Here is a 23,865-nt window from a genome sequence, read left to right as displayed (position 1 = left end):
TTCATAGCCTACAGTAAGCTTACATGCTGCCATGAAGGTGCCACCATGAAAGGCTTCATGTGTACCTACAGTTTAGAACCTGTTTATATGGGTCACATAAGAAAACACACGAACGTCTGCGTACAGTACATTCATGTACATACGCATCACAATACGTAAAATCAATCTGACTTTTATTGTGCCGGGAAGTGTGCTTGAATATGATCTTCTTGCCGTGCCTGGTATCACAGCATTACAGTACGTGTTTAGCCTAGTTGGAATGATTGTGTTTTACAAATTCAAAAGCATCCATTTAAAGCTCTATTGATTGTATTAGTTTCACTTTCTGCTGTTGCACATTGATTCATGGAACAAACACTGATATATAAGAAATTGTTCTAACTAAAAGTATAAAACATACATTTTATTTTACAACTTCTACCTATTCCACTCATTATTTAATAAGTTTTAATAAGTTAACTTAAAGCTTTAATGCACACACACACTCTAACATTTGCATGTTGTTGGCAGCACCATGATACCTTTTTTATATTTTGCGATGGCACGATGTCAAGATGACAAATCGAGCGTTTCATTCCGAAATGTGACATCCACCTACGCACAAAATAACTCCATGTCAGTTCACTACTCAATGGAAGATCATTGAAGTTGTTGGCTAACACGATAATTCTTCTAACAAAGTAAAAATGTTCAAGGGTGTAGCCATTTGACCTTTTGAAAAACTGGTTGAACTCCAAGCGGCAATTCCTTTCCACAAAGTATTTTTTGTTGCTTAAGTGGCTTAATGAAAAGTTTTAAGATTTTTCAGCTGCATTTGATATCCTTTTGATAAAGTAATTGAGGGATAAATGAAAGTCGGCGCACTTTACACAAAACTCATTAATCTTGCAGCCATTTTGCAGCATAAAAACATTCCTCTGTCTCTCCATGGGAATGGGAGAAAAGACCAGAGAGGAAAATAAGAGAAAAGGGAGAAAAACAACAACAGGGTGTGCAAATGAAGAGAGTTTATGAGAAAGCTGAATAGATAAATCATGGATTCCACTGATTTGGTCATGGGACGTGGTGTTGAATGGTAGTGAATGGGTGAATGCCAAAACGCTGGGGCCCGTCTAATATTTGGGCGTCTGTGACAGGAAGTCTTTATGTCGGACAGTCTGACTCACACAAATACACCCAAACATATTCATATAGAGTGTATGACCCCAACAGGAAATGCACGTATACATTCTAGCGTAAAGAAACACACACAAACAAACATTACCCCTACCTGCCTCATCACACACACACACACACACACACACAAATACACTCATACACTCAAACACAGTGTACTGTAGGACAGTCAAACTGTGAGTAGGTCACAATTGCTAAGCTATGGAAGCTCTGGCTGATTCATGAACCTCAGGCCTTTGTCCTTAACTTAATGCCACACCGGGAGGCCAATAACACACACAGACACACACACACCATCAGGAAAACCACAGGACCCTCTCTCCTCTCTCTAAGCCCCTTTATGCTCCTGTATTGGACAAAAGCTGGGGCACTGCTTTTCCCAAAAACACACACAGACACACACACACAGACTAACACACACACACACATGCACACTATTCATCTCCTTAATATCGCTCATCTGGACTGGGAAGAATGGCAGAAAAGGAGTTTCATCCCCACCGATTGTCTCGTGCAAGGCTGGAGAGAGAATGCCACGAAAAGCAGACGCAAAACAATTCAATAAGAAAAGTGACTTGAATGCGCCTTTCATCGAGCCAACAATGGCCGGCCCCACAATAGGCCTCAGGTTCGCCCCATGACGTTGCCGGTTTCTCATGCCACAAAAGACAAAAAAACAAAAAAAAAACAAAATAAAAACTCCGAATTGACCCGATTTGAATTGTGAGCCATGTCCATGATGATTTCACCCCCCGTCTACTACAAACGCCGTGAAGTTAACTGACATAATGACACTTGGATAACTGAGAAGAATGACAGATAAAATGATAGATAAAAAGGAGATGGTTTTCATACATAAGCAGCAAGAAGCGTGAGCTCTTTGCCCGCTTCAAAGTTGGTTTCATTTGTTCAAAAGGCCGCCTTTTTTTTTTTAAATGTGATCTTTCTAAGCAAGATTAGGACAGGATAGGAGGGCTTGCATTAATATAAACAAATGGAGTGCAAATCTCCCCAGTAAGTGGTTCAAGGCAGAGTTAGTCTCATAAGCATGATGTCAACTTCTCTTTAGCGAATGCTGACCGTGTATTTAGAGCTCTTTAATTGGTGAACAGGAGGACAAATCTTGCTTTTTCTCACTCGGCCGAACTCTCTCTCTCTCTCTCTCTCTCTCACTTGTAGTGAATTAAAAAAGAAAACAATTCTCTTTTTCAGCCTCCCCTTCTGTTTCGTTTCACTCGCCTTCCTTTTCCCAAGCGCGAGAAGAATGATCGTGACAAACAATGGCTGTGAGAGTCCTGCTGCACTTCATGTTAATTTATACATCTAACTAATTACCGACAAAGGGTGGAAATCACATAAAGACGTTCGCCCGCTCCCACGCTAGGGCTGTGAACCTGCTGCTGTATGTGTGCGTTTAGTGTCCTTGCTTGTGTGTGTGTGTCTGTGTGTGTGTCAGTCCACAAATTCCCCTTAGGGATGTGTGCTTAAAAGTTGCAGGTCCGTGTGATGACTTGCAAGGGTTGTATATGCTATTGTTGATGTTTATAGTGTGTGTGCATCTGTGTGTGTGTGTGTGTGTTTGACATAACCCCCCATATAGCAGAGCAGTGGAGGGATTAAGCAAAGTGAAGGAGAGGAGGGGGGGTGGGAGGGGAGGGGGTGGACTGATGGACGGATGAACGAGAGACGGCCTTGGTCCCTCCACTTCTCCGGCTCTCTTTTTTTCCTCCCTTTCTCTCTCTCCTTCTTCTTGGCAGAATGTATCCGCCCTTCCCATTGTCACCCATTGGAGTGTACGGAGGCGTGAGGGAGCTCCGGCCACTGTGTGCTTGTGTGGCACAATGGCCTCGCCTAAGTGCTGTCCTATAAAATGCCTCAGTGCGCTCTAAAAGCAAGCCCTGGGTTTCCTCCCTGCCTTGAAAATAGATGAAGTGCAGTGCGTGCTTGTGTGAGTACGTGTCCGAGCGCGTTTGTGTGTGTTGTGTGACATCTCATTGTCACTTCATTGAGTTGGCATTTTCAGTATGGAAACCAGTGCCTTGGAGCGACTTGAAACAGCAAGTACGCTCAACCATAAAAACACCATTCTGGTTGACCTCAAGGTTGCCGGCACGGCTGTAAACCTGTACACAGTGCGTGTGCGTGCGCTTGAGTGTGTGTCTCCTCTTGTTTCCCCGCACGTGCGTCCGGATCAAGGCCATAAAATATAGAGGCCAGGGTCTGACCCTGGAGCTGCACTCTGACTCAGTAAAACAACAAGAATATTGCCATTTTTCGACCCCAACTAGGTGACCGCCAAGAGAGGCAAGCGGCTACCAAAGCAACGGAAGCTCAAAGCAGAATTATTCAAGAACAGATTCCTTGCACTAAGTTATTGTTATATGGTAGGACATGAAAATTGTAAAACATTACAGCAGATCTTACAAGGTTAGAATTTTAAATCGCTGCTGTATCAATATGATCAGTTTAATCTTTTCATTGTTAAAACATAAAAGTACACTGTGCTAAAACGTCTGACATCATTTAGGCCAAATGTCTAAATCCCTCAGATCACGAGTTGTAGGTTCACTCAGAAGATACAAAGATCTAGTTAATGACCTTTATTTACTCTGCTGTACAAGTTACACTGGAAAAAAAGAGAGAAAACATAATACTGAGTCCTGAGGCTAAGAAGCCCCAGTGACGGGTAGCTGTAGCTGGGTAGCAGAGGGTCAGCAGAGGGGTCCAGAGATGGAGCTCAGCTGGCACTTAATGTGAGCCACTTTCAGTCTAAGCTGTGAGGGGAGAGAAGGAGGAGAGGAGAGAGGAGAGGAGAGGAGGAGAGGAGAGGAGGAGAGGAGGAATGAGGCTGAGTGTCTGGTGAATGTCCAGGGCAGTGGAGGCACCACTCCAGGGGCCGAGAGGAACATCTGTGCCCCATTTAGTGATGTTTTCTCCTCCTTTTAATTCCCCTCGTTTTTCTTCTCTTCTATTTTGCAGCTCACTGTATATCCATCTATCTATCCATCCATCTATATATCCATCAATCTAGTGCAAGTCTCTTTTCCCGCAGGTGTTCTAATAGATTATCACCAGGCCTTGCTCTGCAGCACAGGGGTCACGAGGGGTTAAATGGCGAGTCCAAGGGAACTATCCAGCCCAGGTGTGTGTGTTTAGCCGTATGTGTAAGCGTATGTGTTCATCCTGGACGCGCGGCAACCTCTCTTGGGTTTTAGCACCGACTCTCCTCTCGACCCTGCGCCTCCCGTGACGCTCTGCACTCTGCTCTCATTATTCCACGTAATGACACACACACACACTCCAGCACGAGCCGCTCGCCCAGCGGCCTCTCGCCTTGACTCCAGGCAAACAAACACAAACACACACACACGTACACACAAGTCAGCAAGGCAGTGTCATGGCATTCTTATCTTCGCTGTTCCTCCCTGTCGCTCCTGAAGAATGTATTAAAGATGGGGCTAGCTGTGTGTGTTTGTGTGTGTGTGTGAGAGAGAGTGTGAGTGTGCATCTCCAGGGTAGCAGGTGGCCGGTAGAGTAAGACAGGAGATGAATGGAGAGAGCAGGAGAGTGGTGGAGCATGGTTAGGCCAGGCCATGGGGGACAACATGGCTAGTCATTTATTAGCAGCCTACACACACGCACACACCTTGCATGCATGCAGCTAAATGCAGTACTTCCCCTAAAACACACACACATGCACACGCATCACTAATACATATGCAAATACATATACACAAGTATACATGCTCCCAAAGGCTTAAACAGCACACGCACGCACACACACACACACACACACACATTGACCTAGTATCTACCACTCTACATTCATCTAGCCTAAGTAGAGCAACACTAGCCACAGACACTAAACTATATCTTTCAAACTTAAGCCATACTTTTTGTGTGTGACTGTCTATATGTGTGTGTGTGTGTGTGTGTGTGTGTGTGTGTGTGTAAGTGTGATGTCTAGCTCAAGGCCTGCCTTGGATAAGTGAAGCTTCTCATTCTGTTTCGAGATGTTTATCGTTTTCTGACCCATTTTGTGTCTTTGGCCCCTTGTTCACATCCCTCTTGGTGTTAATGTTCCTCCACACTAAATGTGTATGTGTGTGTGTGTGTGTGTGTGTGTGCGTGTGTATCATTGATCCAGCTGGAAGCGGTGTGTGAGCATGTGTGTGTGTGTGTGAGATAGAGAGAGAGAGAGAAAGAGAGACTCAGAGGAAGAGAGAGAGCAGTAATATTCCAGGCCTTTCATAATGATTAAAGCCTTCATTAAATTTTCATCCCAACCTGCTGTTTGCTGCTAATGGCCTTTGTGAGCCACACAGCCAAACAATAGCTAGCCGGGCACAGAAAAGGGATTTCTATCTCGCGTTCAATACCGCCCCTCGTTGTTTCTCCCCCCTCTCCATTTCCCTCTGCCTCTCTTCATCTTTTCTCAGCTTCCCTTTTCTTCTTTTACTCTCTTTTCTTTCTTCCTTTCTCTCTTGCTTGGCCAGGGTTTTTTTGTGTGTGTGTGTGTGCTGGGTCTGGAGGCGCTGGGGCCTTTTGTTGGCGCGTTTCATTTAAACGTAGGGCAGATAATGCTCCGGGTTGGTTTGGATGCCGCACCACTGTGGCTCTCTGCTAATGGGTTCTGTGAAGACACTGCTCTTTCTCTTCTTCACTCTCCCTTTTCTCTCCTTCTCTTCCTCCTTCTGTCTTTCGTTCTTCATCTCTCTTCCTCCCTCTCCCACCTCTCTCTCTCTCTCTCTCTCTCTCTCTCTCTCTCTCTCTCTCTGTCTCTCTCTCTCTCTCTCTTTTTCTCTGCCCTGGCTGACTCATAAAGATCCATTATTGTTGTTTTTTTCCTGTGCAGCCGGTTCATGAGGTCCAGCGAAGCAGCGAACAACCCAAAACACACCTCAATTACAGCTCAGCTCGACAAACAGCCCAGTTTTTTTCTTTCTTTCTTTCTTTCTTTTTTTTTTTTTTTTTTTTTTGGTAAAATGTGCCACAACAGGCCTCTCTATCGACTAGAATAAAAACAACCAGACGGCGAGAGCTGACCAGCAGTCTCGGCCACTTTGAAAACCTCACAGAAAAGCCTGAAAAATAAGGTTAGCACATCGCAGCTTGAAATGAAAGCCTGTTGATGTACTGGGGGAACACAAACACACACACACACACACACACACACACACACAAGTGCACATGTTCACCTTTATTTCAAGACAGATATACACTGCACTGCTTCACTCTTCTTTAAACTTTGGGGCTTGGTGTCATTTGAGGCTGCATACAGTTCAGAGAAATCTTAACACAGCAGCAGTGTATTTGGAAGCTGAAAGGAAAGTATGGAGGTGTACAAGAAGATCTAGTGGTTGTGTTGGTGTGCAGCTTTGCTTGAGTGCCCTTGAGCAAGACCAGCTTCAGGAGCCTGTTTTGAAACTGACACTTACCTCCCTGTGTAGCACACAAAAGATTTCTCCTCCAATAAAATACTTTATTTATACTATCCCGTCTTCCTAAAGGAGATGGACACCTGTCGGTCATCTACTTATCACATTATCACTATCACATGCACTTCATAGTGACTTAAGCCCACGTTTATTTGCTCAATGGAAATTAGAGTTGGCCATGGGCTAATTTTATCTCTTTTCTCAACTCCAACTGTTAGCCCAAGGCTAAATTTGAGAATGAAATGCAGGGCTAATCGAGCTAAGCTATGTAGCCCTGGGCAAAAATCTGGTTTAGCCTCTTACAGTAAACAGTGTGTGAAATCTTCAGCTGAAGGATGAGAGAGCATCATTCAAAAGGTTATAGAGGTGGGAAGATGTTACAAAGGTGGTAAGATTCATTTAACCCTCTCTGATTATTTAGCTGAGAGAAATCTTAATGTGAGTGCCCCCCCTCCCCCACTTCCCCCTTGAAAATAAAGCCAGGAAACATTTGGAGAGTTGTGAAGATATTCAAGTATGTTTGTATCACAGACTCAAGCATCCACTACACGCACACGCAGGCATACACACATCTTATTTGTCAGGTTGTGATAAATATGCAAAGCATGGTGGACAATGGACCCAAACAGCTGATGCTGTCTGTCTGTGTGCTGGAAAAACAAAGGCTCGCCTCTCATCTGAATGTTGGTGAGCTCATAACAGAGGGAGAGAGAGAGAGAGAGAGAGCCATGGAGAAAACAAGACAGAAAGAAAGAAGAGAGAAAGGACAACAGAATGTGATAAAAGAGCGGCGCAGAGCCAGAGAGATGGCGGGGAGCTACAGATCACACATCTGGCCGCGCAGGCGTCCCTTTTTCATCACTGACCTTCTGGCTCGTTCTTGATCAGCTCCTCCATCTTGCGTTGTTTCAGTGTGTCCACCACGTCTGCCAGGCTGCCCTTGCGTCTCTCGGGGGTCCCCAGGGCGCCCGCGGCCGAGCCCCCGTCGCTGCAGGGCCGTCCCCCACCTCCGCCTTCCTCTTTGCCCGGTGAGGTAGCATTGTGCTGGGGGTAAGGACTCAGAGAGCTCCCCTTAGTGCCGTCCTGGTCCTGGAGGGGAAGGAGAAGAGGAGGGGAGAAGAGAGGAATAAATGATTAGATTCAAAATTAGCTAAACTTAAAGGCATAAACAAACTGTGAAAGAAGAAAAGGAGGAGAGGACGGGGGAGGAGCTGGCATATACCCACTCATTATCTCCATCCCTCTCTAATTCACTTGCTCTCTTTATTCTCTCCATCTCCCCTTCTCATAGCCCAATGCAACCAACTTTCATCCCCGGCCAGTTATCTCAAGTTAGGGCATACTTCCTCTTTTCTCTCACGTCCTCTGGAATCTGCATTTGACTGACTTGGAGGTACTTGACAGAACGAGCACATGAAACAACAGCAAAAGACTCCACACACTCTCAGAGTCACGCTAACTCTTCATTACAAAGCCTTCGACTGCTCTCCTTTGAGGAACGTCCAACGCTACTGTACGACTCCCGAGCCCAAGTTTCACTACTTTTGTCCTAAGATTCGTGACAATTAATGCTGAGGATGCAACTCCATCAAAAGTCTCAAAAAATAGATCCCTTTTCAAAACACAAAGCTTTGGAACTGTGTCAAGTCATTTCCATAAACTTATGAAAGGACTGAAAGGGCTAAAAAATTCACAACAGACAAAACAACAATCGGCATGACAGCTAAAAAAATATAATATATACAACTCACAGTACAGCTCTGTGCCTTCTGCCAAGCTGTCATTATGAATAATTATCCTGCATCCTTTTAGACTTACTAAGTTTACACAGCCTTTAAAAGGTAAGTTGAATGATCTTTGGAAATCACGGATGCCCTGAAGTTAAAAAAAAATACAAAGTTGATTTCTAAATTAATTTTAAAAGCCATACTCTTTAAAGTCAAACATTTATTTTCAGTTTCATTTTGACAGACTTTTAGGTCATAAAGTGACTCAAGTTGTGTTTTGATGACACGGGCTGACCTTCCTCACTGTCTGGGGTCCCACAGATGCAACTAATGTATGTGTAATAGATAATAATCATTTCAAAACCAACCATTTCATTAAAACCGGTAAGCCTTCCCTTAGTCATAAACTGGACTTGAACATCTGATGTGGGTGAAAAAAAGACCATAAAGATTTCATAAAATAAAAAAACATTTCAATTTATATATGTTACATGGGGTTATGCATTAAAAATCCTTCTGTTTGTCAGACAAAATAAAAAAAAAAAAAAAGATTAACTTCCTGTAAGAGCAGTAAGAATAAACAGAAACAAAAACTCTCGTGACAGCAGCTGAATGGTAAGTAAATTCTAGCATCTTAATCTTTGACCTAATAAAACCGGTGTTTGTGTGGACAGACCGCATGATAGACTTAATGCCGGCTCAGCCCAATTAACAGTGACACTGAGAGGGAGGACGGCGTCAGCTTCCAAAGAGCGCACACACACACTCTCTCTCTCTCTCTCTCTCTCTCTGCCACACGTGTGTGTGTGTGTGTGTGTACATGACTGTATGTACACATGTTGTAAATGTAATCAGCACAGGCGCCCTACAGACATTTAAATACATACAGTATGCTTGCACGCGCACACACAGGTGCGCTCAGGTGAGTGTCGTGCTGTTTAACTACAGAAACAAGTGAGTCAGTCAGTCAATCAGCTAGTCAGTCTGTCAGCTCAGCTCTTTGTAGACATGAGGGTCAATGGTCCACAGGGTTAATCTTTGGCTAATCTCACTCCAGTATGGAGCACACCACCTGGGACAGCGGCACACATTTCCAGTATCTCCATTTGTCTGTGTGTGGGTGTGTGTGCATGTGACAGAGAGACTAATCTCTATAAACAGATATCTGCATATGAATGCAGATTCTGTGGGCAAGGACAAGATTTTAGTATCGGAAGCATTTTGGTTTCCGTTTGCAGTCTTAGCAGTTTTGACCAATCGCTTTTGAGCAGGTATAGCACTTGAAATGTAGGCGGTGATTTCTACAGGATCATGCATACAGGTAAACAGTCCACGTAGGGAGCAAAAGAGGCGGAATGTATTAGCCGAAATGTCATCTGGACCCAAAACACCTATAAAAAGTACTGATGTTTGTGTATTGTGTGGAGAAACATTCGACTCATGTAATAATAGAAACAAATTGCTTTCAAAGTTGGATTGCACAATTGCCTTTGAAAAAAAATGACAGGAGTTGGCGTCTCAAGTTGCTAATCAGACTGTAAACAATGAGCAGTACATGGAAGAGGAAGTCTTGGCTGCATATCGGGCCCCGAAACATTGGCCATTGCCCCTAGAGGCTGAATCGTCATCAGCCGATGGGTTCAGAGACAGCAGAGAGACAGAGAGACAAGGGAACATTCCAGCTGTATTGATGACATTATTATGTATTAAGGCGGAGATTGTTCTCTAATCATTAACTTGCTGGCTGCTGGTGGAAGTGGAACTTAATACTGTGATCACAGTCCACAATGAAGTCATCTATACCCCGACTGACTCCGGGTTCTATTCTTTTCTATTCTATAGGCAAAGTATTTTTTTTTTTATAAAAGCATCCATCCGAGCAGAAGAGAAAAAAAACTTCTCATACAACACAAACTATTGAGAGAATAAAGCCAGGCAGAGGCTTTCAATATTGACGATGCTTTCATTGTCAGTGGCCAAACACTATATGAAAGGTACAGCAGACCATTATCACTTGGCATTTTTTACACTTCACCGACTCTCTCTCTCTTTGGTTTTGTGTGTTTCCACACTCTGAATAAGTCAGCACACTCAATAATTCACTAATTCTCCCAGTGTTCTTGCACATTGCATTGTAACGGGGGGACAGAGTGTGACAGCGATGACATGGCTGTAACAGTTGTGTATATATATGATCAGTTATAGGCTTCAGTCAGTCACTGTTTAGGCTGCTAACACTGGATGAAGGCCGTGCTACGCTGGGAAAGTGTCTTGTGATCTCAAAGCCCTGAAAGACTTTACTCTTCTCCTCTCAGCACCTGACCAAGTGACGGCTCGACCTGCTCCTGTCTTTCTTCCTTCTCTCTCTCTTTTTTTTTTTTTTTTTTTGTTGCTCCCTTTCTTTCCTTTGCCCTCTCCTATTCTTCAGATTAGGGAAATTCAGACTTCAAATGAGCGGCTTTGTGATTACGAGTTGCATCAGCACAGGCACGACATGCAAATGTAACGAGACGGAGGGAGAGAAAGAGTGTAAGCGGCTAGAAGTCAAAAGAAGGGAAAGAGCGAAAGGCGAAGGAGAGGAAGAGAGAGAGAGAGAGAGAGAGGCGATGTTATTAGAGGAAATGAGAGAGAGCGAGTTGACAGAGAGATTCACGGAGAGAGAGAGAGAGAGAGAGAGGAAAGGAGGCATCTTGAAGGCAGCGGTCACACCTGTCACATCCCATTTATCTAATCCAGCGCCTACTTAAAACAGCCGCACTCTTTCTTTCGAGAAAGATGTCGCGCAAACAAAACAAACAGAACAAGAATACGGGAGAGAGAGAGAGAGAGATGAGGGGGGGATGGATGGAGGGATGGAGTCGGGGAGGAGGGGAGCGGGGTTGTCGGATCTCTTTGCTCTGTCGAGAATCTGCCAGGGAGATGTCATCTCGCCGCGTCCAACAATGAAGGTCATTTCCCAATCAAAGGGAATTAGCAGGGAGCCGTGGCTTCTTCAAAGACCTGGTACATTAGGGCCCATGACATTATTTATGTGTGAAGTCAGACAGACAGCCTTATCCCAAATGGCTTATGTTTTTTAACCCATCAACCTCCCAGCATATAATCCACGCGCCTCACTGACATTTTTTACCCCGGCGATTTGCGCCGCAAAGTCCAAGACAGTAGGGATCAAAAAAAAAAAAAAGACAAGACAGATTCACTATTGTAAACGGGTGTCACTCAGCCTGTGTGTGCGCGCGCGCGTGTGTGAGCGGCGACGTGTTTCCGCGCTCCCGCAGTAACGCGGGTTTGCAAAACTTTTTTTCTCATCAACATTCATTTATTCATAAGTACAAACAGGAATCCTGGATACTGTAAACGTTCATGCCCTCGTCTCGGTGCATGCGTGTGAGCAGGTTTTGCCATTTCTGTGCGTATATTTGACACTGTGAGTGCACACATAGCCTGTAGGTGTGTGTGTGTGTGTAAATGTGTGAGTGCCTGCATATATGTATTTATATGCACTAGATGTGGCAGGCTGGCAGTGTGGGCGGTTCTGCCTTTAGTTTGCAGATGTCAATTCTCTTCCAAATGACTGGAACAAAGTAAAAATTGCGCCTCACTCTCTTTATCCTTTTACTGCCTCTGCAATGGAACCGAATTAAACAACTTTTGTCTTCTTAAGCTCATCTGTGAGGGGAGGTTGGTTTAAAAACACTTAACTCTTGCCAGAAAAAGGAAGAAAAAAAAAAAATCCAAATGCTATTTTTTTCCCACAGCCAGCACAGATGCCGCTGTTCATGTTCTTTTTTTTATTTTTTTTTATTTCTTCGTCTTCTTTCCTTACTCATTCTCTGTTGCCCAACAGAAGAAACTATCTCCCTCCTTCTCCCTCTCTCTCTCTCTCTCCCTCTCTCTCTCTCTCTCTCTCTCTCTGTGTGCCATAGCCTGACATGTCTCAGGCTTTGCAAGGTGCATGTGTGAAAAACAATATTTGATGCTTGGCGCATCGTCGTGGATCAAGGCATGGACAATGTGACAGTAGGAAGAACTGGAAACAGCTGCTCAACTAAAATACATACAGACACAAGTGTAGAAATACACACATGAGAATGTCACTGATCACTCCTGCAGGGGGGTAAGACTTATCTTAACGCCAGAGCTGCCAATCTCCACGACATAGACTTAACTCACCTCCGGTACACTGCCAAACACACACACACACACACACACACACACACAGCAAATCCCTTTACATGCCATGGGTAAACACAGACACTGTCAGTTTTGACTTGGAGGTCCCTCAGGCTGGGACATGCAAGCAAACACACACATTACTTTTATCCTCCTGTTCCAACAATATGGTTGAGCTTTAAATCCCTAAATTTTGAACATAATTATAATTTTAGTATATTAATATTAATGATGATTTTCAAAAAACAAATTTACATGTTGTCATTGAATTACTTGATTTGAATGTCCCGATTCTAATAGTCTAATTGAACTCATGTGAGAGTAACACTCTTGCCCTTTCCTTATCTAAAAACATGCAGCTGTATTTTCTGTATTTTAAATAGCAGTTTGGCTAAAATATATGCCAGTATATTTTACCACGACCCCTCGCTGTTGACAGGCAAGCGTGTGTTGATTCATTAGTGCATCACTGGCATGAGAAATTAAGTGTGACCACTGTGTCTCAAGACTGCTCAATGACTGTGTTAAATCTGTCAAATTCACATGAACACACAAACACACACTAACATAATCACACATTGCACAAAAAGAGGGAAAAAGAGAGCTTGTGGAGGAAAATGAATAAGAAATAATGCTTGATGAAATATCTTTATAGTTTTGTATTGCGTTAGCGTGCATCTCGCCTGTTAATGAAATAATTAGTGTTTGTCCATTAACACATTTATGAGAGAAGATGCTTGCCTCTGCCTGATGTGAAAACATTTATTTTGTGCAAGGAAACACAAACATAAAAGATCTAAAAGAAAGCAAGCAAGAAGGACAGTTATTAAACAATTATATCTGTACGTGCACTACAAACTCATAGGCACCTTCTTATAATAATTCAACATTTTCAAATACAGTAAGTTTTTTTTGGGTTTGAATCATTAATTACAGTTAAAAATCCATGTTTATGACTGTGGTTCCCTTCCCGTAAGGCATTTGAACTGTGAGGTTGTCTCAGCCAATCAGGGTCCAGCAGCACAGTGAGAACTTCACTTCCAATAAAACACCCTTTTAGCTAAACTACATTCATTTGCAAACCATCATGAACAGTACTATTCTTATCAAGAGGCAGGGTTTGTATATATAAACAACATTTTTAAAAAAGTGAATAATCAAGCACTTTTCAGTCTTAAAATATGTGAGAGTGCTGTTTTTTTTTATTCTGTGTGTGTGTGTGTGTGTGTGTGTGTGTGTGTGTCTGTCTACAGCTGCATCAGGCAGGTAAAGCGGCTGGGTTAAAGCTGAGCAGGCACGCGAGGCAGGCCGGATGAAGAGGTCAGTGTGTAGTCGAGCGCTTCTCCGCCGCCGTGTTAATTTACTATGACAAGATAAAGCTGTAATCTCGTCACCCCCCCCTCCCCTTCCCCCCCCCCCCCCACTCCCCCCCCCCCCCCCCCCCCCACCATCTCTCCTCATTCTCTCCCTCGCTGCCTCACTTCCAAGTCAACCGGTCGTCAATGAGCCATTTACTTCCCCCTATCACTTTACGGCAATTGCCCTGAGAGAGTGAGAGAGAGACCCCCACTAACCCCCACCACTCCCTTAGGGTCCCACCAACACCCCCAGCCACCTAGTAAATCTCCTTCTCCCTTTCCATTTCTCTCTCTATTTCTCTCCATCCACTCTTCACTGGCAGTCAGCGGTGAAGGGATTGACACTGTAAACCCCCTCCACCCCCCCTCTTCCCCCAAAGAAGAAAAAACTTAACGCACATCTTACAACGTGCCAAGCAGGCAGTCGGATAAGCTCTCATCCCACCCGCCAGACACATACTTGCCACTTAATAATCCACATCAACTATTATGCTGTGTATGAGACCCACCCCCCCCCACCCCCAACAACACAAGTCATCCCAAACACACATAAGCACACACACGCCAACACTCTCTCACTTGGGCTGTCAATAAATGGACTAGAAAGCAGTTCTGTGTTATTTTTAGAAGATATGAGAATTTTTTAAGGAGGGGATGAAGAATGTTTAGCAGCTGTCCCTCCATAATGACCTAAAAAGGACAGCGACAAGGCCAAAATCTGCAAAAAATATTGTACATAATGTTTGTAATGGAATGTTTGTGTTTATTTTTAGCGATTAATTATTAAAGATAAATTTATCTAAATGCATCGGGAGTAATAAAATCAACAGCTACAGATAACACAGCGTGGGTGTGTGTATGTGTGTGTTTGCACGCGCGTGTGTGTGTGTATGTGTGTGTTTGCACGCGTGTGTGTGTGTGTGTGTGTGTGTGTGTGTGTGTGTGTGTGTGTGTGTGTGTGTTCTTATGGTCCCAGGACTTTGGTTTACAGTTGGCACCTGCCACAGATGCAGAGTCCACCGTGGGAGGGGCCTGCAGGCTAATCAGAGGGCTAATTACAGAATTAGCTTTCAATTACGGCTCCTAAGCACTGTTTCATTGTTTTACAGCATACAAGCATTTATCGTCGGTAGGGGGGAAAGGTCGGTGGCTGTTATCAGAGCACTGCTGTGACAAGGTGTGTATCAAGGTGAGGGCCCAGGAGAAGATTAAGACAGTGCATAGTGTGCTGGCATACGCACCTGATGACACGCAAAATGAAAACACACTGTAAAGACTATTAGAGTCATTTATGTTTCACAGATGCACTTAAATGTTAATCATATGTTCTCATGGTGGATAGTCAACATTTCTTTATGCAAACTAAATAATGCATACCAGCAACATGTAATACCCTATATACAGTCACATAATCACACGTATGTACTGAACATGCATTGTAAATCACACCACATGTATAGAATGTGTAATGAGACACAGTAATCTCAAAAATGCACACATAGCTGTGTACTCACACACACACACGTCAACCAACAGAAGTTTACAATAAGTCTATATATACTGCAAGGTAATATACTGATATTTATAATGAATCACAAAGAAGATTATTGTACAAACAACTGTACAAACACACACACACACACACACATGCTCTTGTACACACAAACGCACTTGCACATACAGAGCCATACATTCAACACCACCACACAATGTCACACTTTATCCCGAAGAAAATGACTCACTGCAATGGCTCATATTTTGCAGTCACGCAACTGTGCATCAAAACGGGCTCAAGGCGACGGTTGGTGCTGCGCGCATAAAAGCAAAAACACGTGTGCACCCAAACAGTAGCCTTGAACCTTCTTTTTATTTCCTCCCCCATTTTGGGAAAAAAAAAAAAAAAAACAACAAAAAAACAAACCTCAAGCTTCAAGCGCCAAACTGCTATTCACTCACAGGGAAAAGTCAATTTCTTTCTTCTTTCTTTATGAATCTCACTATCTTCACGTCAACGATGAATCACCAAACAAATATTCATACATTTAGTTTCCTCATTGTTGAGATTGGTGTTGTTCTTATTATGTTGTTTGGGTTCAAAAAATGACCATAAGAGGAATAAATAACATACCAAAGTAAACATGGAGTTGGAGATTCAGACTATATAAGTAGCATTCAATTTGTTTTTAATAGAAACAGAAACTGTTTACTTCCCCAGAAATTACTGGAAATTCCATAAAAACAACACAATTCTAATTGTTTGAGCATGTTTAACTCCTGAAACCATCTCATGTACTATGTCAGAAGATAACTTCACTATTAGCTGAATCCATCTACAAAGATAATATTTTTTTTAAACCAAAGATTGTAATTTACAAGTGATACCTACTTTCCCAGCTCATTTAGCAAGTGGTTCCTGAAGCCAGTATCAAAGACCAAGAGCTACGTTTGCCCTCAGCACTAACTCTCTTTTCGTAATGCTGGAGGTCAGGATTACCGTGAACATAATCTGATCTAGGGTCTGTGCCCTGGGGGTCACTTTCAACCCTGAGCCTCTCAAACACACACATACACATGGCCTTATGGAAAGGAATGCCAAGGGCAGAGAGCCAATGGAGACACAGAGACGAGGGCCAAGCAGCCGATGATGAGAGCTGCAGAGTCTACCAAGCCAAAGACACAGAGAGCTAACATGAGAAGGAAATTTTGAATGTAAGTAAAGGATGTTTAGCACTTTTAGCTGTTAGCATTTTTTTTATTTTTTTAATACTGGAGGGCTTCAAACTACATTTCCCAAAAGTCTACAGTGAACTTTTCAACTTTTCAACAAGTTTGCCAAACAAGACAAAAGTAATGTGAGTAAACTGGTCACTTATGAGGCAAAAACTGACGCCCTAAAACACACTGTGGGTCACACCAGTCTGGAACCTCTTCAAAACGTCGCACCTGTTTCATGGCTCCACCCTGAGTCAGCACTCGAGGCTGCCGTCACCCTTAAGTGGGTGCCATCACCCTTGGTAACAATAAGTGGAGATCGGATGCAAAATGCGGTAGCCGTCCTTACCATGTTGGGGGGGCTGTCCAAGTTGCGGTTGGGGGGCGAGCGAGGGGACACCTTGCCGCAGTAGGAGGCCAGGGGGAGGTGGATGACACGGCCCAGTCCCTCGCTTTCCTCATCCTCCATTCGCTGTCTGCTGGTTGCCATGGTTACCTCTCCATCTGTCCCCCCATATGGAGAGGCTGGTCGCTTGGAAGACATCCTGGAAAAAAAAAAAAAAAAAGAGGAGAAGGGAGATAGAAAGATGGAGAGAGAAGGAAAAACAGGAGGAAGTGTGAGCAATATTCAAAGGATGATATAATAGATCAACGGCTGGAGTTATACGACAGTCATGATGGCGGCAACAGATATATGTGGAGGTTCCTGAGGGTAAAACTAGTTCCTGTAAACTCCTGGATAGTCTGATTCAACCCTAAATTTGTAGCCACTTTGCTGTGTGTTTACTGTAAAAAAAAAAAAAAAAAAAAAAGATAGCATTAAGACATCTGTAAGTCCTTTGAGCAGGTATTCATTGGATCCCATTCAGCTCATCAGCCCTCTCCTTCTTCTGGATTAGTTTGTCTTTGTTGCACATTCAGAACGTTCAGACGCCTGAGCTCTAGCAGTGCAACTCCACACAATATCCCCTTCACTCAGTTTGCGAGCACCCAGCTCCTTGGCAGACCTTCAAACCCACTCTCAGGTCTTACAGTATGTTTACCATGGGGGCCATTCAACGTTCACATTTTCAAAAGATGGGCCAGTACTGCAAATGGAGCCCGCTTGCCCTGGCATTGTGGAGGAAATGACCATGTCTTGACAATGGGCTTTCAGAGAGAGACACAGAGTGAGAAAGAGGAAAAAAAAAAAAAAAATAGGAGAGACAGAGAGTGAGAGCAGTATGCACAGTGACAATAATATGTGTTTATGAAAACCTCTGGACAATAGAGGAACTGGAGGAAAATGGCTAGCAACATGAGGGCCCTGCTGTTTGCATTTGTTACTGAGGCTTTGTTCCCTTGAAAAGAAGGAAAGGATATAAAGCCACATCTATTAGGTGAACTCTGTCTCTCACAAGGTAAATTTGCCTCCCTGTACTTCAGCTGAATAGGGATGCAGTGACTATGTGGCAATAATAGAATTTAATGTGGTTCTCAGCATCGCCTGAGTGCTTTCAGATGCACTTGTCAGCCTTGAAGCCACTGCGACTATGACCCTGGGTAATAGGCTGCTAACGCTCAGTCGAACAGAGGCAAACGCATGACAGGGATGAAGGGATGGAGGTGTGGATGGAGGGACTGGGAAAACCGGAGGGGAAGGGTGTGTGATGGTGAAAAAGTGGTGAGATGGTGGAAAAAAAAAAAAAGAAATAAGCAACAGGCGTGTAAATCTCAAACTCTGCTGATTCTCTTTTTTTTCGCTTTTGATTCAACACGTTGTTTCTTTTACTCTTCCCTCAGCTTTCTTTCCATTCTCTTTGTCACCAATACTAAGAGATTCACCATTATATCTTTATCCTCCATCCATATTTACTACTTGTCTTTCTCTCTTAAATTCTTCTTTCTCTCCGCTTGTCCGTGATAAACTGATTACACTCTTGACTCTTTTGGATTTCCTCTGGACTGTACATCTGGCATTGTTTCTAGGAGCAGCCCTGCTACTAATTCATTGCTTATTTACCTTATGACAGTGGAAAGGCAAACAATATTGAGTGCTTCTCACTTGAGGCGATGAAGAAAGTGCCACGCTAAGAAACACAACATGTGGTGTTATCATATCGCACGGAAGGTTACGGTCAAAATCAAATAAACTCAACTGCAGTAATACCTTTTAAAAAAAAAAAAAAAAAAAGGCTATCTCTCCACCAGTAACTTAATTATCTGTAATTGTTTTTGGAAGATTTTGTCTGCAAGATTGATAGACCTCATAGATAATCTAATAATTTAAACCAATTTACAAATTGGTGTTATCATCCGCACATTGCTGAGAACCTTTTTTTTATCTCCAAAATGTAAAGTTTTCAGGAACTCCGAAAAAGTGACTTTGTTTTCTTTGCATGCATTTTTGAGTTTCAATGAGCTTTCAAAGGTTGTACAATTTCATCCACTTATGAGCGACCCATGCAATCCTTTATTTGAAGTTAAATCAGAAAATTACTAAATCACCACTACAACAATATACAGCCTCAACTATTTTAATGACTTTTTTTGTATACTTTTATCAAGGTCGGATTCACTTAATCACACGTTCCATCTGTAAAAACAATGCCGAACAGCTGTAAATCTGTGTTTTCATACAGGACGGTGTGTACAGAAGAAAAAAAAACGCACAAACACACACATGTACGGACGCTTCTGTAAGTCAACAGAGTGGAATGTGTATCTGCACTTGATTTCTTTATCTGTCTTTCCGTTCTATCTTCATGGGCTTGCTCAGCAAAAAACCATGGCCATAAAGATTTTGCGTTTGTTTCCATGACAAAGACTTAAGAGATAAAACTGCACACAGCCTATCAATAAATCCAATTAATATTAGAACTGCAATTGACTTGTGATAGCGTTTATGGTATTTGTCAGCTGCATTAAAAAAAGTAGGTGAGGAATGACTGAGCAGAAAACTGTGTGTGTGTGTGTGTGTGTGTGTGTGTGTGTTGCTCCACACAAGATCCAGTGTGAGCGGCGGGCCCAGCTGTACAAACTACAAGGCTTTGAGCCACGCGGCACACACACACACACACACACACACACATATGTGCACATACATACAACAGAGGCCTTAACACTGCAGGTCTGTCCTCATCATTGCCTGTTTACTTTACCTCCTTTCACTCTCTCACACTGAGGCCTTTTGTTTCAGACACACACACACACACACATACTGACACACACACACACACCTCCCCTTGTGTCCTGCGCACACCTCTGCCTAGCCATAACCCTATGTACACAAAAACCTGGGGTCAGCTTTGAATCCTCTCACCTCACAAATGTTACACGTTGGCTCACTTACAGAAAACATCTTTGAAAAAGTGAGTCAGTTTTTATTTTTACAATTTTATTATCCATCATTTAAACGCAGTAGCCATGCTGACACATGTAAACGGACAGGCCATCTGGAGACAAGAATAGTTACACATTAACATAGAGAACAACACACGTATCCAAAAAACTCAAAGAGAGCACCTACACTCTCCTGAAGAAAATAAGTCTCTGGTAAACACTTCATTTCATCATTCTTTTTGCTGTTTTCTTGCCCCTCTTCCTCTTCTTCTTCCCCCTCCACTCCTCTTCACACCCATCCACTCCCCCCCCCACCCCTCCCCTCCCCAGCTCTGCCACTACTTCCTCGGAGGTGGGTGTCTATGAATGGAGAGACCATTCACAGCTCCTCTCCGGCTATAAAATCCCTCTCTCCCTCCCGTTCCCCTTTGAAGTCGAATTACTATACAATTGGGCACGGCGGGTGTGCAGGTTACGCCGGCTACTTCATTTAAAGTTTGGCAGGGCTGTCACGCCGGCGGAGACCTGGAGGAAGCTGGTTGAAAGCGCGGAGCGATGCAAGGATTAAAAAAAGATGAGGTTTTATTAAGACGATAAATTGGCAGCGGCGTCCAGGTCATAATTAGAGAACATTAGCATAATTTTGTCCTGTTCTGCAAAGCCAAAAATCAAACGCCTCCCGCCAAACACAGTCCTTAACACACTTAACACACATGCTGCTAGCCCTTTCCACAAAGCAGTACAGTAATGATATTTCAAATGACACAACACTGTTGCAATAATATTGCAGGCTTTTTGTGTATTTTTTGATTTACAAACCAAAGAATAAGTAAACTCTACAGAAACCAAATTCTACTCTGCTGTTTGTCTCTTCTGCTTCACAACCTCTCATTTCTCATGCAGAAACCACACACACACACACACACACACGCACAAACACACACACACAACTTTGTGCGCACGGTGAGAGCGCTAAGCTGAGATTAGAGCGCCACTTCCCCTTGGCTTTTTGATGATTAGCGGCTCCTCAGTTAAGTCCCTCTCATATCACATATGTCCACTGCTGCTAAGTCACTAATCGGACAGCGGCGGACGTCCATTAACCGGCCAAATAATCGCCATCGACGGTGGTTAACCGTCTCCTGGCCGTCGCTTACTGTAATCAACGCGTCCATTTCATGTTGGCACGTCAGCAGCGGCGAGCTTACGCACACGCAAGCATGTTTAAATACGCGCAGAGAGCTTATGAACACGCAAGAGAGGGTGCTCACACATGCAAAAACCACACACACACACTTAAATCAAATGAATTAAGCAAAATGGGGGCAAAGATTTGTTTCAAAGACAAAGCAGCCATCATAGAAATGTCACAGACTATCTCTCATACACACACACACACACACACACACATACACACACACACGTGCCCGGCTCTCTAGCTCTGTGTGTCTGGCTGCTAACATAATCATGGTGCTAACTGCTCTTGTTAACTCCTCTACTCAGAACAAGCTTTCAGGGAGCGTGGGAGCCTCCTCTGGAGAATTCCACAGTAAAGTGTGTGTGCTCCGGCGTACGCACGCATGCGTGTGTGTGTGTGTGTGAGTGCACACGCATGTGCTCAGCCTCTCTTTAAATTACAACCCATTATTTCAACCACTACACAAACACGCACTGCACAGTCAGTCGAATCCATCGTCTCAGTGCGCTCACAGTAAAAATAAGCACAGCGGCTAATTCCAAAGTGCTGTCAAGAGTCAAAGTGACATTTGTGTGTGTGTTTTTTTTTTTTGTGTGTGTTTTTTTTTCCCGCCACCTCGTCATTGCTAAGAACTGCCTGCCTGTCACTCAGGTGCGGGTCTATTTGCGTAGAAATGCAAGCTATCTTTGAAATTGTTCTCTGAGGGAATGGAAGGGCATATTAAAATAGTTGAGCGGAATGTGCCTTTTAGATAAGGCGCCCAGGGCGTTTTGCCTCCGAGGAGCCGACCGCAACATTTACATCCGTATGACACCTCAGGCGGGAATTTAAACAAATGTTTCCCCCTGTGTCGCGCTATCACTTGCTTTATTGCCATCGTTTGTTTTTTTTTTTTTCCCTCCTCTCTCTCTCGCTGCATCTCCCAGTCTCAGCTTTCAAAAATGATTTCTCTCCCTCTCTCTCTGTCTCCGTCTCTATCTCTCCGTCACACACTCTTGAACTTATTTTAACATCGTCTGTCCTCTTGCTCTTTCCCTCTCTCTGTCTTCCTGCCTCTCTCTCTCTCTCTCTCTCTCTCTCTCCCCCGGTGTTGTCTTACTTACTGTTCCCTCTTTACACAATCAGCTGTTTGTAAGAATGTCGCTCTCCATCCCTCCCCTCCCTCCGTCTCTCCCTTCTTCTCTGTGCAGACTCTTAAGGATATTGCCTAATATCTATTTATAGGCTGTCCTTTTGAACAGTGGGAAGAGTGGGGCAGCAACAGAAAGGAAAGGCTGAGATGGAGGGATAAAGATTAAGGGAGGGAGGACCTGGAGGAGGGAGTCAGTGATATTCCCTCGTCCCTCGACGTTGCTCTGTTATACAGAGAGCTTTGGCTATTCCGGACAAGCATCGGATTTAGTTTTTCAGACTTTTAAAGCAAGTATTAAGCAACTTCTAAGCGTTTTGATATCGAAAACAAGCGTGAAAAAAGCCTAGAGTCCATAGAAATTGTAGTCAGAGCACTAATTTTAAAAACTATCCCCAAAAATGTTTTGACATGAACTGTAACGACACCGTAGCATCGTGAAGTAAAAATGTTTGTGCTTGTTAGTATTGATGTAACGCGCCTGCTGGCTTTTCCCTGATGACTTTCTCTATTGAAGTAAACAGTGTGTAAGAGGGAGAAAATGTGAACACAGCTCCTGCCTGTATATGCTCACGCAGTCATATACGCGCAGACACACCCTTACACACACTCGCACACACAAAGAGCCAGACACACACACACAAAGCATCCTCTGTGAGGTGCCCTAAATCGGCAGCCGACAGCCCAAACCGTGTTTCCTGTCCAGCTTAACCACAAAAGGCAATAACACACAACCTAATGTCACCACTGTTAATCACACACACACACACACACACACACACACACACACACACACACACACACAGGCTAGAGACAGAGTCATGTGTTGTGTATGTGTGTATGCGCTGAGAGAGCAAAGAGGGTGGGCGCCAAAGACGTGGGCTAACTCATGAGGCCTCTGGGACTACCTCTCTCTCTCTCTCTCTCTCTCTCTCTCTCTCTCTCTCTCTCTCTCTCTCTCTCTCTCTCTCTCTCTCTCTCTCCCCCTCTCTCTGTCTGCCTCTCTCGTCCATTCATCCACCCAAAGCTTTAGTCACCAGCAAGGCATCGCTCCACATACTTTCCTTGTCATGTTTTCAGCTGAGGTTTTTTCTTTTTTTTTTTCCCTCTTTAAAACCTTATTTATTTCTTTACACTGAGTCACCGGACGACGTGATCATCACTGACATTTTAACATGGAAGGAAGGATGAAGAAAAGATAGAGGATAGAGGGAGGGAGGAAGGAAAGAAAAGGACAGAAAAAGGAAGAGAAAGTTTGTTGCGTATGTCAGTGTCTGCATCTATCTATTTATCTATCTTATGAAAAATGTGAGTAAATTGCCTTTAGGTGGTTTTTTGTCCTCTTGTTACATCAGTTTAAAGCCAGGACAACAGAAGACAGCTCGTGGGAAAATCTTGAGTCTCGCCATAGAAAAAAGGAAGAAGAGAGGCAGAAAGAGAGAGTGTGTGCGTGAGGGAGGGGGGGGTGAAAGGAGACAGACGGATAGAGAGGAAAAGTGCATCCGGTGGACGGCGGCCCCGCTCCCCTGGTGTTTGCGAGGGGGAGACGCTGCATAATGTTTATTGAGCGAGGGACAGTGTTTTTCCATTGTTGTGCCAGGCCACTATTTGTGCTGCATTTGTTAAGCAATCC

At 43.7% G+C, this 23,865-nt stretch overlaps 1 protein-coding gene and 1 long non-coding RNA gene across 19 annotated transcripts in view; one reads left to right on the top strand and one right to left on the bottom strand.

Annotated features, from left to right (window-relative positions):
• sox5 (SRY-box transcription factor 5) overlaps window positions 1–23,865 on the bottom strand; it is a 271,640-nt gene that overhangs the window by 62,263 nt on the left and 185,512 nt on the right. For all 9 annotated transcript variants that reach the window (XM_067582514.1, XM_067582515.1, XM_067582518.1 and 6 more), the window contains 2 exons: window positions 16,934–17,129; window positions 7,481–7,703 (listed from right to left, as the gene is read on the bottom strand). In XM_067582514.1, coding sequence (XP_067438615.1) covers window positions 7,481–7,703; window positions 16,934–17,128 — 418 coding nt within the window. In that variant the 5' untranslated portion in view covers window position 17,129. The remainder of the gene's footprint in view (window positions 1–7,480; window positions 7,704–16,933; window positions 17,130–23,865) is intronic.
• LOC137176310 (uncharacterized) overlaps window positions 1–23,865 on the top strand; it is a 275,304-nt gene that overhangs the window by 100,393 nt on the left and 151,046 nt on the right. For 2 of the 10 annotated variants that reach the window (XR_010925846.1, XR_010925847.1), the window contains exon 2: window positions 13,768–13,834. The exons of the other annotated variants lie outside the window; for them this stretch is intronic. This is a non-coding gene — a long non-coding RNA (uncharacterized lncRNA). The remainder of the gene's footprint in view (window positions 1–13,767; window positions 13,835–23,865) is intronic. 10 annotated transcript variants of the gene reach the window in all.

This window comes from Thunnus thynnus, chromosome 23 (assembly GCF_963924715.1).
Source record: "Thunnus thynnus chromosome 23, fThuThy2.1, whole genome shotgun sequence".
NCBI lineage: Eukaryota > Metazoa > Chordata > Actinopteri > Scombriformes > Scombridae > Thunnus > Thunnus thynnus.
Note: the sequence above shows the minus strand (reverse complement) of the source record. Positions and strands in the feature narration are given on the sequence as shown.